We start from the raw sequence: 13222 nt of genomic DNA on the forward strand, positions 1-13222 counted from the left end.
TGTAAAATGTTCATAGTATTTAATCCGTGATTCTCCATTTTGGGAAATGAGGATAAGAAAATCAGAAATTAAAATCAAACTTTATTTCACAAAATATTGCCTCAACTCTATCCATTGAAATCGTAAAAATAAAATAAGTAATAACCATCATTTTTATTTCTCAGCTCCCCCAAACTAGCTTTTGTTCAAATAAATCATTATCTTTTCTCATTTTATTCTCACTTTCTTGTGGACAAGGGAACTCAGATAAAAGGGATAATTTCCCCAAATGCCTGGAAGACAAAGGTTTCTGCAAAGGTAGACGGTGAAGAACGAAATTAGGAGTCTTGCTTCATTGGTTTTCTCTTGCTGTGCTTTTCTGTCTGCAGTGAGATGTTATGAAAATATTAGCTTTCATAATACATTGCATGTGTACATTTTGTATATTCAGAAAATGTACTGAATAGGTTACTGAGGAAAGTGACCATTTTATTTCTCTGATGACATTTATATATTGCATTTTTTATGATGTTACAATCCATATTTATCAATCAGTAGCTGAGGAAAAGATACCATTTGGGATTCATCTGGAAGATCAGTTGTTTAGACCAATGAAGCATAAAAACCATCTGTCCTCTCCTTTGTTTTTTTCTTTAATATGTAAATAAAATATCCTAGATTAACAACTTCAGGATTTAATCCTAAGGCTGTGCCCATATAAGTAATTTAGTAGAGTAATAAATATGTTTTATGGACAGAATGGTTTCTGTATTTCTACTTATGACCATTGGAGAACTCATGCAGCATGAAAGGGTATTATTTGATTTTTAAAGTCCATTAAAGCTATTTAAAATAAGTTTGTCTCTACCATATATCTTGGCATACTATAAAATCCATTTATATCATTTATATTTTTATTTGTGTGTCTAGACTTACCAACTACACTGTTGAGAAAAACATGAGGATAAGAATAAACAGAGCATTAGAATGATTTTCCAGTGGGTTTTTGATAAATGAGATCAAGAATAATATGAATATGTCTAAATAACTCACTTTTTCCAAAATTAACACAATTTTATCCTTTTGCTTATTTAAAATATTGCCTCAAAAATAAAACATTCACAGTATTTAATCTGTGATTCTCCATTTTAGGAACTTAGGATAAGAAAATCAGAAATTAAAATCAAGCTTTATTTCTCACAATATTGACTCAACCTCAACTCTTCCTTTTATCTTTTCTGGGATAAAACTTATATCTTTAAGGAAAAGCTTACTAAATATCAAAACATAATGGACAATTGTGTTATGAAATCCCAAATAATTTGGAAATTCATGTTTGTGTCTGGAAATACAAAATTATATCCTTAAAGCATTTAAAACTTATTTGTAGGGGCTGGGGATGTGGCTCAAGCGGTAGTGTGCTCGCCTGGCATGCGTGCGGCCCGGGTTCAATCCTCAGCACCACATACAAACAAAGATGTTGTGTCCGCCGAGAACTAAAATAAATAAATAAATAAATTCTCTCTCTCTCTCTCTCTCTCTCTCTCTCTCTCTCTCTCTCTCTCTCTCTCTCTCTCTCCCCCTCTCCTCTCTCTTTAAAAAAAAAACTTATTTGTAATCTACAAATATTTAGGACATTAAAAAAGGAAGATTAATAGTTTATGGTGAAATTTGCAATTTACTCAAAGTGTGGTTAAAATAACTAGGGTTTCAGTTTTAAAAGAAAAAAAAAATCATCAAGTGCATGGACACAGGATAAAGTCCTATTCTATGCTACAGTTTAGAATTTGGGGTTGAGTAGGACCTAGTAGGTTGGGGTTGAGTAGGACTGTCTTTGGTACATGACTTGTTTGAAGTCCTCCTCAATTTACTTGAAGAAATATTCTTATCAAGTACCCCTATTGCATGTGAATTAATTCTCACTCATCTCCAACACAAGCACAATAGTTTGACTTTGCTTTTATTCCTGCTTTCAGTGAGACTTTCAGTGTGTCTTGCTTTAAGTGCTAGATAGAGCAAAATACCTGGAGTTTTGGAAAGCAATTCCTCATTGCCATAAGGGATGGAGCAGAGGACAGCAAACACAGAGGTGAAAAAATGCTGTGCTTTTGTTATCATCTTTCCCAAAAGCTTTTTGGTTTTGTAAAAGGTATAATGATGTTTTATAGTTGACATGAGCTGATTTTTTTTGAAAGCAACTTCAAACTGTATATTTTAAAATTAAATTTGCTCTTAAACACTTTGCAGACTTTAATTTCTGCCTACTGTGTTTCAGGTGGAGTGTTAGAGTCCCCAAGGATTCAGCAAGGATAGACCCTGACCTCTGAGTGCCCAATATGCTTACAAGGGTGTAAAACTTAAAAAAAAAAAAAGGGGGGGGGTGTTTGTAAAATATTTCTTGTAGAATGTAAGTGCCTTGTCAGAGTGGGGTAGAAGTCTCTGGGAGACCATTCCAGGGAAGACCAACCTTAGAGAACAATCAGTGAAAGCTCCTCAGAAGAATTGGTGTCATGTATGTGTGTGTGTGTGTGTGTGTGTGTGTGTGTGTGTAAGAGGAAAAATAATTAGAATTTAGATAGGTAAAGGGAGGAGGGAAAATGTTCCATGAAAATGGAGAGAAAGTCCAATGTTCAGGAAAATGAAAATATGTATGATTGAAGAACTGACACATGGGAATGGCTGAAGCCACGCTGAGTGGCTGGTGAGAAGTTGGAGAGGGCCGGAGACGCAGGTCGACACATTTCATCAAGACAAACCATGCAAAGGAATCTGGATTCAGTTTTAAAAGCAAATCCTTTAAATATGGGTGTAATTTGACTACATTTATATTTGAGAAAGATTACACTAAATATTCAGTGTGGCAGAGAGGGCCTCCCTTCAGCTAAACCAAGTGATCCAGTTGAGAAAAGAAGAATGATGCTTCGCATCAGGGCAGTGGAAGTGGAAAAACAGACATAAGACGGTTTTCAGAGACAGGTGAGAAGGGCGTAAACGAGGTTGTGACTGCAGAGGGGAATGAGAACCCAGGAGAATCAAGAATGACTTTTGGCATTTTTTTTTTCTTTGCCACAATTAGGTGGATGGTGACTCCATCATTAAACTGAACTTATTAAGGTATCTACAGAATTTCCCATAAAAGACATCATGGGTGGAAAAGGAATTTGTCTGTGTGTCTTTGCAAGTTATAAATTCTAATTTCTAACATAAATTTTCTGAGCGTGTGTTTTCCTTAAGCTGTCAATGCTAATGCCTAAACCAGAGTTCTTTCTGAGGTTAGAACAAGCACATGTAAAACAGCTGGCACAGAGTCAAGCAGCAGCCCCCTGGTGTTGCCCTAGCTGTTTATTTAGGTTCTCGTCCCCACTAGATGGAGATGGTCTTCTGTTCATCTTTGGATCTGAAAACACCTAGCAAAGTCCAAAAGTATTTGTTGGATGTACATAGAAGATCATTGGCCCACAGAAAATTTGTTTACCTATTTTAAAAACTATCTGGGCATCCGTGTAGCAAACACAGTAAGCCAAGTTTTTCACTGTGACCTTGTTTCTAATGTTACTGGTATGTCTGTTAAATGTGAAATCTCAAACTGTTGTTTAAATAGAAAGATACAATCAGTGCTTCACTAGATGGCACCAAATCATTGCCCTAAAATAGAAGTAACAGAATGGGGGCAGAGGACTGGAAATTTGAAAAGTCTGATTATAAACTACATTAAATATCTATTGGTGGTCTCAGGGGGTGTGTAAGAGCTTTAACCATGCTTTTTCAGTCAAATTCTCACATGCATGTAATTATATTCCTCATGTCTAGGAATGTGATATGATTTAATTAAGCACAGGGGACTTTGTTCTATTCAGTCTCTCATAGGAGGAAAATAAGTACTTAGGAAAGAACATTTCTGCACCTCACTCAGGCCACCAGGGTGCATTGCTGTTGAAGCATTTTTTTTTTTTCATTTCTATTTTCTCCCAACCTTTAATTCTCTGTTAGAAATAAACTAAATGGTGCCCTGGTGGTCTCAATGACTTGTGATTCCCACAGTGCCTTATTTACTATCTGGAAATAACTCAGACCTTGAAGGCAAGGAAGCTAGTGTGGTTTTTTAGCCTCTTAAAATTCATGTGATGGACCCTATGGCATTTTACTTGAAAGAAAATCTACTGAAAAAGTGAGGGGAAAGGCATGCATCAATGTTGCAATTTTATTCTCTCTCTCAATACATTTCTACCCTCTGCTAATTGGCTGCGGGGGTTGAGAGGCTTCTGTGAAGAGTGAAGATGCCATTGATGAATGAGCCTTCTTGCTCTTGTTACTACACTGCTGATACTATAATTATCCAATGTCTCACTCTAGATCTCAGCTGCATAGCAACGATACTTTAATTCTTTTAGAACCCTTGATATCTTTAAAAAAAAACAAAACTTTTTCCTATACTTTCTGTTAATGGTCCTGATGTTAATTAATATTTGTTCTCTCTCTCAAGTCCTTTGTTGATATTTGGACATTTATAAAATAATGGACATGGAGTTAGAAGGATTCTTACAGATGAATTGATCCAACCTATTATCAATTGACCGGAAATGTAAAGATACGTAGAGTTTTAATCAAATTGTAATCTAATGCCACAGTAAAAATTATTTATGTATATATACACACACATATGTATCTTTCTCATATATATGTGTGTGTATATACATATATATCATATATATATATGCATGCTTCAATGTTGCAATTTTATTCTCTCTCTCAAAATACATTTCTACCCTCTGCTAATTGGCTGTGTGTGTTGAGAGGCATACACACACACACACACACACACACACATATATATCTTGAGATATCCTCTTTTAACTGAAGTTAGATACCCTCTTTTAACTTCTCTTTTAATGGGAAATATGAATTTATTCATTTTTATGGGACTCTATGACTCTGGAAATGTTTTCTTCACTGTAATTAATTGATAGAATCCTCTCTGCTCAGAGATATTCAATAAATGATTATTTGGTACAAATATGGAAGGATGGACAAAACTACCCAGTTCTTCAGACAGAAAGCATAAAAGAGTTAGGTGTTCTGTCTGTGGTATGGGTGTCTTTGTTAAGTAAGTAGGTAGCTGGGCTGTGGATAATCAAGAGGATTTCAAGAAATGTAAGAAATACAGTCAGGCCTTTGTATCCACAGGTTCTGCATCCTTATATTCAACAAACTTTAAATCAGAAGTACTTGGGGGAAAAAAAAAAAAAAAAACTCCATCTACACTGAAAATGAACAGATTTTTTTTTTGGTCATTATTCCCTAAACTTCAATATAACAGCTGTTTGCATAGTATTAACATTCTGTTAGGTTTTATAAGTAGTCTAGAGATGATTTAAAGTATATGGAATGATGTGCATAGGTTACGTGCAAATACTATGCTTTTTTTATATAAGGAACTCGAGCATCTGCAGATTTGGGTATATGTGAGGATCCTGGAACTAATTCCCCACAGGTTCTGAGAAACTACTCTATTTTCAATATTTCATTGGGTATCTATAACTCAACTCAAACAGCAATCATCTCATTAAATGAGAAAGTTGAATACTGATTTTATTATTGCTTGATATTTGCATTATTATATTGACTGCTAGAATTTTTATTTTAGATTAGTTAAAACCATCATTGTAGGCCCTGGGTTTAATCTGCAGCATTGTAAAATAAAATAATAAAAATATTAATAAATTCAGTTATTCAATTGTCTAAAACCTTGTCATCTGTGGAAGAAATGAATAATATGATGTATGATTATATATATATATATAATGTCATAAATAGCTAATAATGTGTATGTATGTATGAACAAATTCTAAGGCTTAGAGACACCATAGAAATATTATCATAGTTCAGTAAGAATAAGAAAGATGGATTTTACTCTACTTAGATTAAGCTTCTTTGTCTTAAATGTCATTTTCACTATTGAAGGATATAAAGCATACAGAATTATAAGTGAATTGAAAGAAACAAATTGTTGTAATTAGAATGAGATATACTCCATGTTTGTATAAATGTATCAAAATATACTCTATTGCCATGTCTATCTAAAAAGAACAAATACAATTTTTAAAAATTGTGGAAAGATAAAATAAAGCACCACCAACAACAAAAAAAAGAAACAAACAAATTGTGTGTTATGAAAGAGTGAGGGGTGTGTGGGATTATCTGTAATAGAGATGACTTCCAGCTCAGTATATTCAGAGAGAATACATATAGAAGTAATGTTCATTTCTAAAGTTGAGCAAATCCCAAATTTTCCTTGTTACTTATTCAAAAACATAACTGACATATTCAGGATGCAAGGGGTTATTAGCTAGCACAATTTTGTTGCCTGTCGTGGCTTTAGGAAAAGCTATTTGTACTTGGCAGGTGCCTGGTCTCGCATGCAATGCCTCTGTGCTTAGGTTCATTGTAAGATGCTATGGACAAAAGAGTGAATAGCTTCTCAGGGTCTGATTTTTTTTTTTTTTTAATAACAAAGGGGCCTCTTTGAAAACAAGAAAAAGCTCAGACACCAGCCCTGATGCTGTTATTTAGCAGAATTTCCTTAATCATATTCTTTATTACCTGTTAAAATATGTATTTGGATACTTCTTTGTAACCTCTTAAAGTGACACTAAGTTATTCTTGGTTTGAGGTGTTTATTTTTTTGTACTGGGGACTGAACCTAGGGGCACTTAACCACTGAGCCACATCCCCAGCCCTTTTTATTTTTTATTTTGATGCAAGGATTCACTAAGTTGCTTAGGGCCTCCCTAATTTGCTGAGGCTGGCCTCAAACTTGCAATTCTCCTGCCTCAGCCTCCTGAGTCACTGGGATTCCAAGCTTGTGCCACCAAGCCAGGCTGAGATTTTCTTATCTTACTTGATGGAGAAATCATCTGATAAGCTAGCTAACTACTAAGGCATTGGACTCAAGTTATTTCTTCATTTAAAAAGAATAGAATATAACAGTAGAGTTTCTTTATGTCAGCAATGTTTGCCTATTGCATATTAACCATAGACATTAAAATTTGAATTATAAAACCACAGCATATAGAAGAGAGATTTAATAGTTACATCAAATCAGCAATGTTTACCTATTGAATATTAACCATAGACTTTACAATTTGAATTATAAAACCACAGCAAATAGAAGAGAGATTTAAGAGTTACATCAAATAGATAAATTTTCTCTGGTTTAGTCTTAATCACACCTATGCTATTTTGATTTAACTATCGTGGTTAAAAGGAAACTTTTCTTAAATTAACAAGTAAACTAAATCATTCTTTGCCACTTGAAATAGCTAATAATCTATATAAAAATTTAGGAATGATTCCTATGATGTCTTAAAGAATTAATTTTTTCAGCAGATATGTATTAATTTTTCTTTGCCAGGAAATTTTCCAGGCCTTGGAACATACATGCAGAGTGAATATGATATCATTGTTGATGTTCTCTCAGAACAAAAGTCTACCAGAACATTAATTACACATATGATAATAATAAAACATAGAAAATACAACTTTAACATTCTAATTCGATGTATATATAATATGTCAAAATACACTCTATTGTCATATATATCTAAAAAAAACAAATTAATTTTTTTTTTAAGGAGAGCATAATTTTTAGTGAAATATAAGGGTCTGGGAGTGCCTAGCAGGGACAGATGGGAAGACAATGACAGATTCTGCAACATGATACATTCAAACCTGAAGAAATAAATAGGGGTTTATCACAGATGGGAGTGACAGAGAAAGGCTCAGAGGGGAAAGAGTACTTCGGGAGCAGGAATGCACAGAGTATAAGGCCCATGTGACCAGGATACAGTGTGCTAGGGTATAAGTGGCCAAACCTAAATCTAGAAAAGGAGGGAGGACCACACTGGAGGGGCCTCAAAAGCCCTGGACCCTGTGCCAGAAACAAGGAATCCATGGGAGGTTTTTAGCAGAGCAAAATAATTTCACATTTGAACTTCAGAAAATCCTTTTGTCAATAGTATGGACAATGGATTAGTGAGAGCAAGAACCAGAGTCATGAAATCATTGCAGTTGGCTTTTGGCAGCAATAGATGTACAACTGGACATGGGCCAATGGGAAACTAAGGGCTGAGGATTCCTGTGCATGGGCTTCAGGTTTACCTTATTTTCTTGTGATTAGTTTTGTTATATTTTCTTAGAAATCCTGGGATGACTAATGTGTGGCCTTCGATGTGGAGATTCCCTACATTTTTTTGAGACTGTGATAACTGAATGCTACATTTTGTATTTTACCTTTTTTTTTTCATCATTCAAAGCACTTTGCAAAATTATCCTCAATGTGTTTTTATAAATCATGTAACTTTTATTTTAAATATTTATTCACTGAAGTCTTTTTTACCAGAAAGTAATTTTTTTAAGTGTTTTCCTTCTCTTCCCCACTTAGTTCTATTCTAGAAACACTGGTTATTGAGAGCACACTGGTTACTGAGTTACCTTCCCTGTCATGTCACATCAAATCAACACCTAAACCCTAATTCTAAATGGACTCACAACCCCTCCCATGCAATTCATGACCACGTGTTAACATTGCATTCAAGTCGCAGACTTGTCCCATGATGAATTCAATGAAACAACTACCTCATGAATGCAAGGGGAAAATTGTAAACCCAGAGCAGACAGAACCATACATTTTAAGAGGCAAGAATGAGAGTCCATAACCCATGCCACATGCTTGATCCCCACATGCTTGATCCTTGAGGAGTGGTACTATCTACGGAAGTAGGTGCTTCCTTTTTATTTATTTATTTATTTTTATTAGATCAGCGAAGTAGTGGGTAATTCTGCCTATTGGAGGAATTGTTTCATTTTGTTTTTATTTTTTTCTGTTTCACATTTATTTCCAGAGCGCTTTCCTTCTTGCCAATCTATACTTTCTCCACTACCAGAAATTCTTCCCCTCCCTCTAGCCAAGTAATGATTGACTATCATATTTATAAAATAAAACAAAACTTATCTCCACTAGTGTAGCCAATGGAGTTGACTGCATTTGCCAGACTAATTATTTCAAGCCACAAATGGTAACACGGTGCCCTAAAATCAGAAGACCTGAGTACCTGGGAATGCTTAAGGCATTAAGGGACACCTAAAAGCAGTCACTGGTTTTCCTATAATTAGGTATTCTATGATTATCTGAAAAACACAAAGAGGAAGTGTTTTAAAACTACTTCAAAATACAACTTAGAAAAATCCAAGTGTAACACTCACTCAGCTTTTTCATGCAGTCACGAAGTCTGGTTTCCAAGTTGAGCACCCTCTGATGTAGTTCCTCATAGTCATAGGCACCGATTTCTTCCTGGATCCCGGTGAGGACAGCAGACAGATTCCGAATTTCCTCCTTGAACTGAGTGATGAGCTTGGCATCTGTTTTGTACTGCTCCAGCACAGGAATCAAGGGCAGGAGCTCATCCATCTTCTCTTTCAACTCCTGTGGGAAGCAGCAATTGTTCCTGAGAATTGTTTAAAGCAGATCAAGCAGCTCCAGTCTTTTTATTATGAAACATAAAGGAGATTATTAAAACAGCTTCAAAATTCCTTAATGATTTCTGCTTGAAATTAGGTATTTTCTGAAAACCTAATTGGCTCCATGATCATTAGTAATAAATCCACTTATCTTGCATTTCTCTTGCACAACATTATCTTGCACAACAACTGCTCTTTAAATGGTTACATGCTCTTCTACAAAACAAATTGATACTTATCATAATTAGAAAAAAAAAAAACTTCCTAAGGTAGCAATTATGGGTTTTGTGTTATCTCGCTCTCTGGTAGCATTTTATAAAGTAACAATGCATCATCTGATTAACAAACAGGAACAGGATCCATTCTCTAATTATGCATGAAGTTTGAAGGAAATTATCAGTCAAATATCTTATTACTAAACTTATTTTAGATTAATTATCTACCTACTTAGTATCCATGATGTAGGAAGACACAGGAAATTTTGAATTCAGGATCAACTTTTTCCTCACACTTAGATTTTTTTCTAATCATGACCATTTATTCGTTCATCCTTCCATTGTTCTCAGGTATTCCTAGCTCATTTTAATATCCATCTTAGTACCACTTCATTAGGAAGGTAAGTTCAGCAAGTATAATAAATCATGCAAAGCTTCCCAAAGCTCAAAGAAATGTAGGTTGCTATTTACCATTTTGAATTATTGCCTATTCTGTGACTCCATTTGTCTTAGCACAGATAATTTAGAGGTCTTCATGTAAGGTAGAATTGCCTACCCGTGAAGTCATTAACTCTTTAAGGGACCACGGTACATAATTTATGTAACAGACAAGGAAGTTTCAGAGCTGTTAGAATCTTTTTCCTCTCTTTCACAAACAGATACCATACCTGCATCTACGGCTGAGTTATATCACCAGCCCTATTTTTTATTTTGGGGACTTACTAAGTTGTTGAGGTTGGCCTCAAATTTGCAATTCTCCTGTATCAGCCTCCCAAGGTAGCTGGGATTATAGGCATGTGCCAACAAGCCCAGTAAGTTGTTTAAAACTTAAGTTGAGGTTTTTCATTTATCTTTGTGGAAGCAGAGTCTTACTGTGTCGCCCAGGCTGGTCTCGAACTCATGGACTTAAGCACTCCCCTCCCCACCCCCACTTTAGCCACTGGAATAGCTGGAACTACAAGTGGATGCCATCAGAACCAGTTTTAAGCATTGGTTTTTAACAACAGAACAAGAAGTATATTGTCAAAGCAGTGTCTCTTATGCCTAGGCATCACAGGTCGGTAATTTCACCTGAAATTTCTAGATGTGCCACCTTAACTTTTTCCCTTTAACTTGGTGGTAGTAGTCAACAAAAATATTTCAGGAGTTTAATTCAATTGTGAATTTATTGCAGATGATATAATTTGTAAAAAGAGGTCCCATTCATGATTGTTTGAAAATAATACATCAGGACTGGTCAGAAACTATATTGTATACTAAGAAGCTAAAATTGTATTTTAAAATAATTTACAAATGTCACTATTATAAGTGCATTGAAATAGCAGGAGCTCCCATTGCTTCCCTGATTTATGGGCTTATGTTTCTTGTGTAGAAATTTCTACTTGTTCTATAAATTCAGAAATCTTTGATTTGTGTACATGTACATGCTAAGTGGGAGGGTAGAGAATCTTAGTAATGAGAAAAATGCATAAATATTACAGTCAAGAAGCAGAATCATGGCTTTTCTCATTTTAGTGGATCATTTTGAAATAAACTTATTAGTTCAAACGTTTTGTGGCAACCCTAAAGGGAGATACAATTGTTTTATTAGGCTTTTAATGATAAGAGTTCTGTTGGTACTATTTGCTGCATATTATAAAAACTATTACAATCAGGTTTTACATCTTACCATGGGCATATTTAAAAGAGAGCAATTCAATGTTAAAATTGTGGTGGCTTTTATTCCCTCCTGAATTAAATAAGTATTTTTATATTTTCAAAACTTTATCATTAGATTTTTGCAATCAACTTTGAAACTCTGGAAATTTATCAGAAAGCAGTAGAGTGTCCAACCAATGCACATATCAAATATATAAAAGATTAAATTATAGTACCCCTGATCTATGTTTGCTAATCCCATCTCAAATTTCACTTTCTAATATGTTTCTCTCACAGTAACAGAATATCTTGCTAAACAACAATCTTGTCCTACAGGAATGATAATGTCATGTTTGATGGCTAACTCAAACTTTTCATCCAGAAGACCACAGAAGGAAAAATCAACCTAGGAGTTTTGATAAGATGAAAGTGGTGCATCAGAGAAGGTTTTTTTTTAAAGATATTTTTCAAAGTTAGTCTTGATTTTGGAACATTCCATTTCTTCTTCTTAAATATGGTACCTCAACACCTAAGGCAAAATCTGACTCACAGTGGGACTTCCTGAATAAATTCAACAAGCATGTTGAACACTTAATTATTATTGTGATTTTCAATTTAGACAGCTCAAGTTTACTTGAAGAGGTACTTTACTATTAGCAGTAAGAGCCATGAACCTGGACTTTGTCAGTTCAAATCTTTATTCTGATATATGACCCTGAAAAAATTACTCAACTTCTTTATACAATATAACCAGATGGGAACAAAAATAGTGATTACTTTTCAGGATTTTTGTGAGGACTAAATTAATTAATATATTTTACATGCTCTCAACTGTGTCTTGAATTGTATAATTGTTCAGAAAAACAAGTATTGCTGTTATTAATACTGCTATTGGGATTTTGAAATTTAATTTCAGCATATGTGTGGTTTATACAAACAAAAAAATACAAGTCATTATATCGCGTGATGCTCCTGAAAATTAACTATTTCTATTGGCAGCCTGGTTGCTGCTAGGCAAATTATATGCTAAGAAAATTAGTTCTATGAATTTCCCTCAGCTTTGCTCCTTTGTTCCCAGTCTTCTCGCCAAAGATATAACGTGCTTTCTCATGCACCCCCAGTTTTGTCAACCCAGATACCTTACATTGTCCCTTGGATTCACAGAATTCTCACTGCATCTCCATCTGTACCAGACAACCTGAGCTCCTCCTCTTCTGTGTGCTGCTCCTTTCTGGAACTGTGCCCTCTGCACCTGAAGCACCAGCTTACCATTTCCTACTTTGTTAATGACCCCAGCTTTGGATTCCCATTATTGTTCTACTATGCATATCCTAACTCTGAGCGTCAAAAGTTGAAATTGTAAATCATTTGATATTCTTGATTCCCTTTATAATTTAAGATTTTTTTTTTGTCTTGGGGTAGGGGTAGTGTCATTTCTACAACTGCTTTCTTGAATACTGCCAAATCTTATAACTCTTCCCCAGATCTTCTCTGAACAAAATCATCCACTTTTCCCTTGTGCTCTAAAGTGATGCTTATGGCTCTGTTAACCATCAATTTCACTTGACTCTCAGCTATCTTTCATTGAAGAGGGACCATGGATTACACACCCAACACAGAATCCAGCACTACCTTGCACAGTGTGTGTGATCAATAAATTAGGGTTAAATTTTATTCTTTTGCTGCTTAGGCTTATATTCTTCTATTGACCAGTTCTCATAAATTCTCTATTCATCCAGTTCAGACTTTTATTTCTTATAATCTTTAAATTTATTTTATCCCCTAGGTCTTGTTTGAACTTGTTCTAAGTTTTTAATCTTCTGAGTTTGCTTATTTCTTCAAAGCAAATCCCACAGTTCTTCACTTTGGTTTCA

The 13222-nt window shown here is 34.8% G+C and overlaps 1 protein-coding gene across 2 annotated transcripts in view; it reads right to left on the reverse strand.

Moving 5' to 3' along the window:
• The window catches only part of Olfm3 (olfactomedin 3), a 44761-nt gene that overhangs the window by 11568 nt on the left and 19971 nt on the right, over positions 1-13222 (reverse strand). For both annotated transcript variants that reach the window (XM_026409169.2, XM_026409168.2), the window contains one exon: positions 9241-9460. In XM_026409169.2, the coding sequence (XP_026264954.1) occupies positions 9241-9460 (220 nt within the window). The remainder of the gene's footprint in view (positions 1-9240; positions 9461-13222) is intronic.

Source organism: Urocitellus parryii, chromosome 11 (genome assembly GCF_045843805.1).
Source record: "Urocitellus parryii isolate mUroPar1 chromosome 11, mUroPar1.hap1, whole genome shotgun sequence".
Classification (NCBI taxonomy): domain Eukaryota; kingdom Metazoa; phylum Chordata; class Mammalia; order Rodentia; family Sciuridae; genus Urocitellus; species Urocitellus parryii.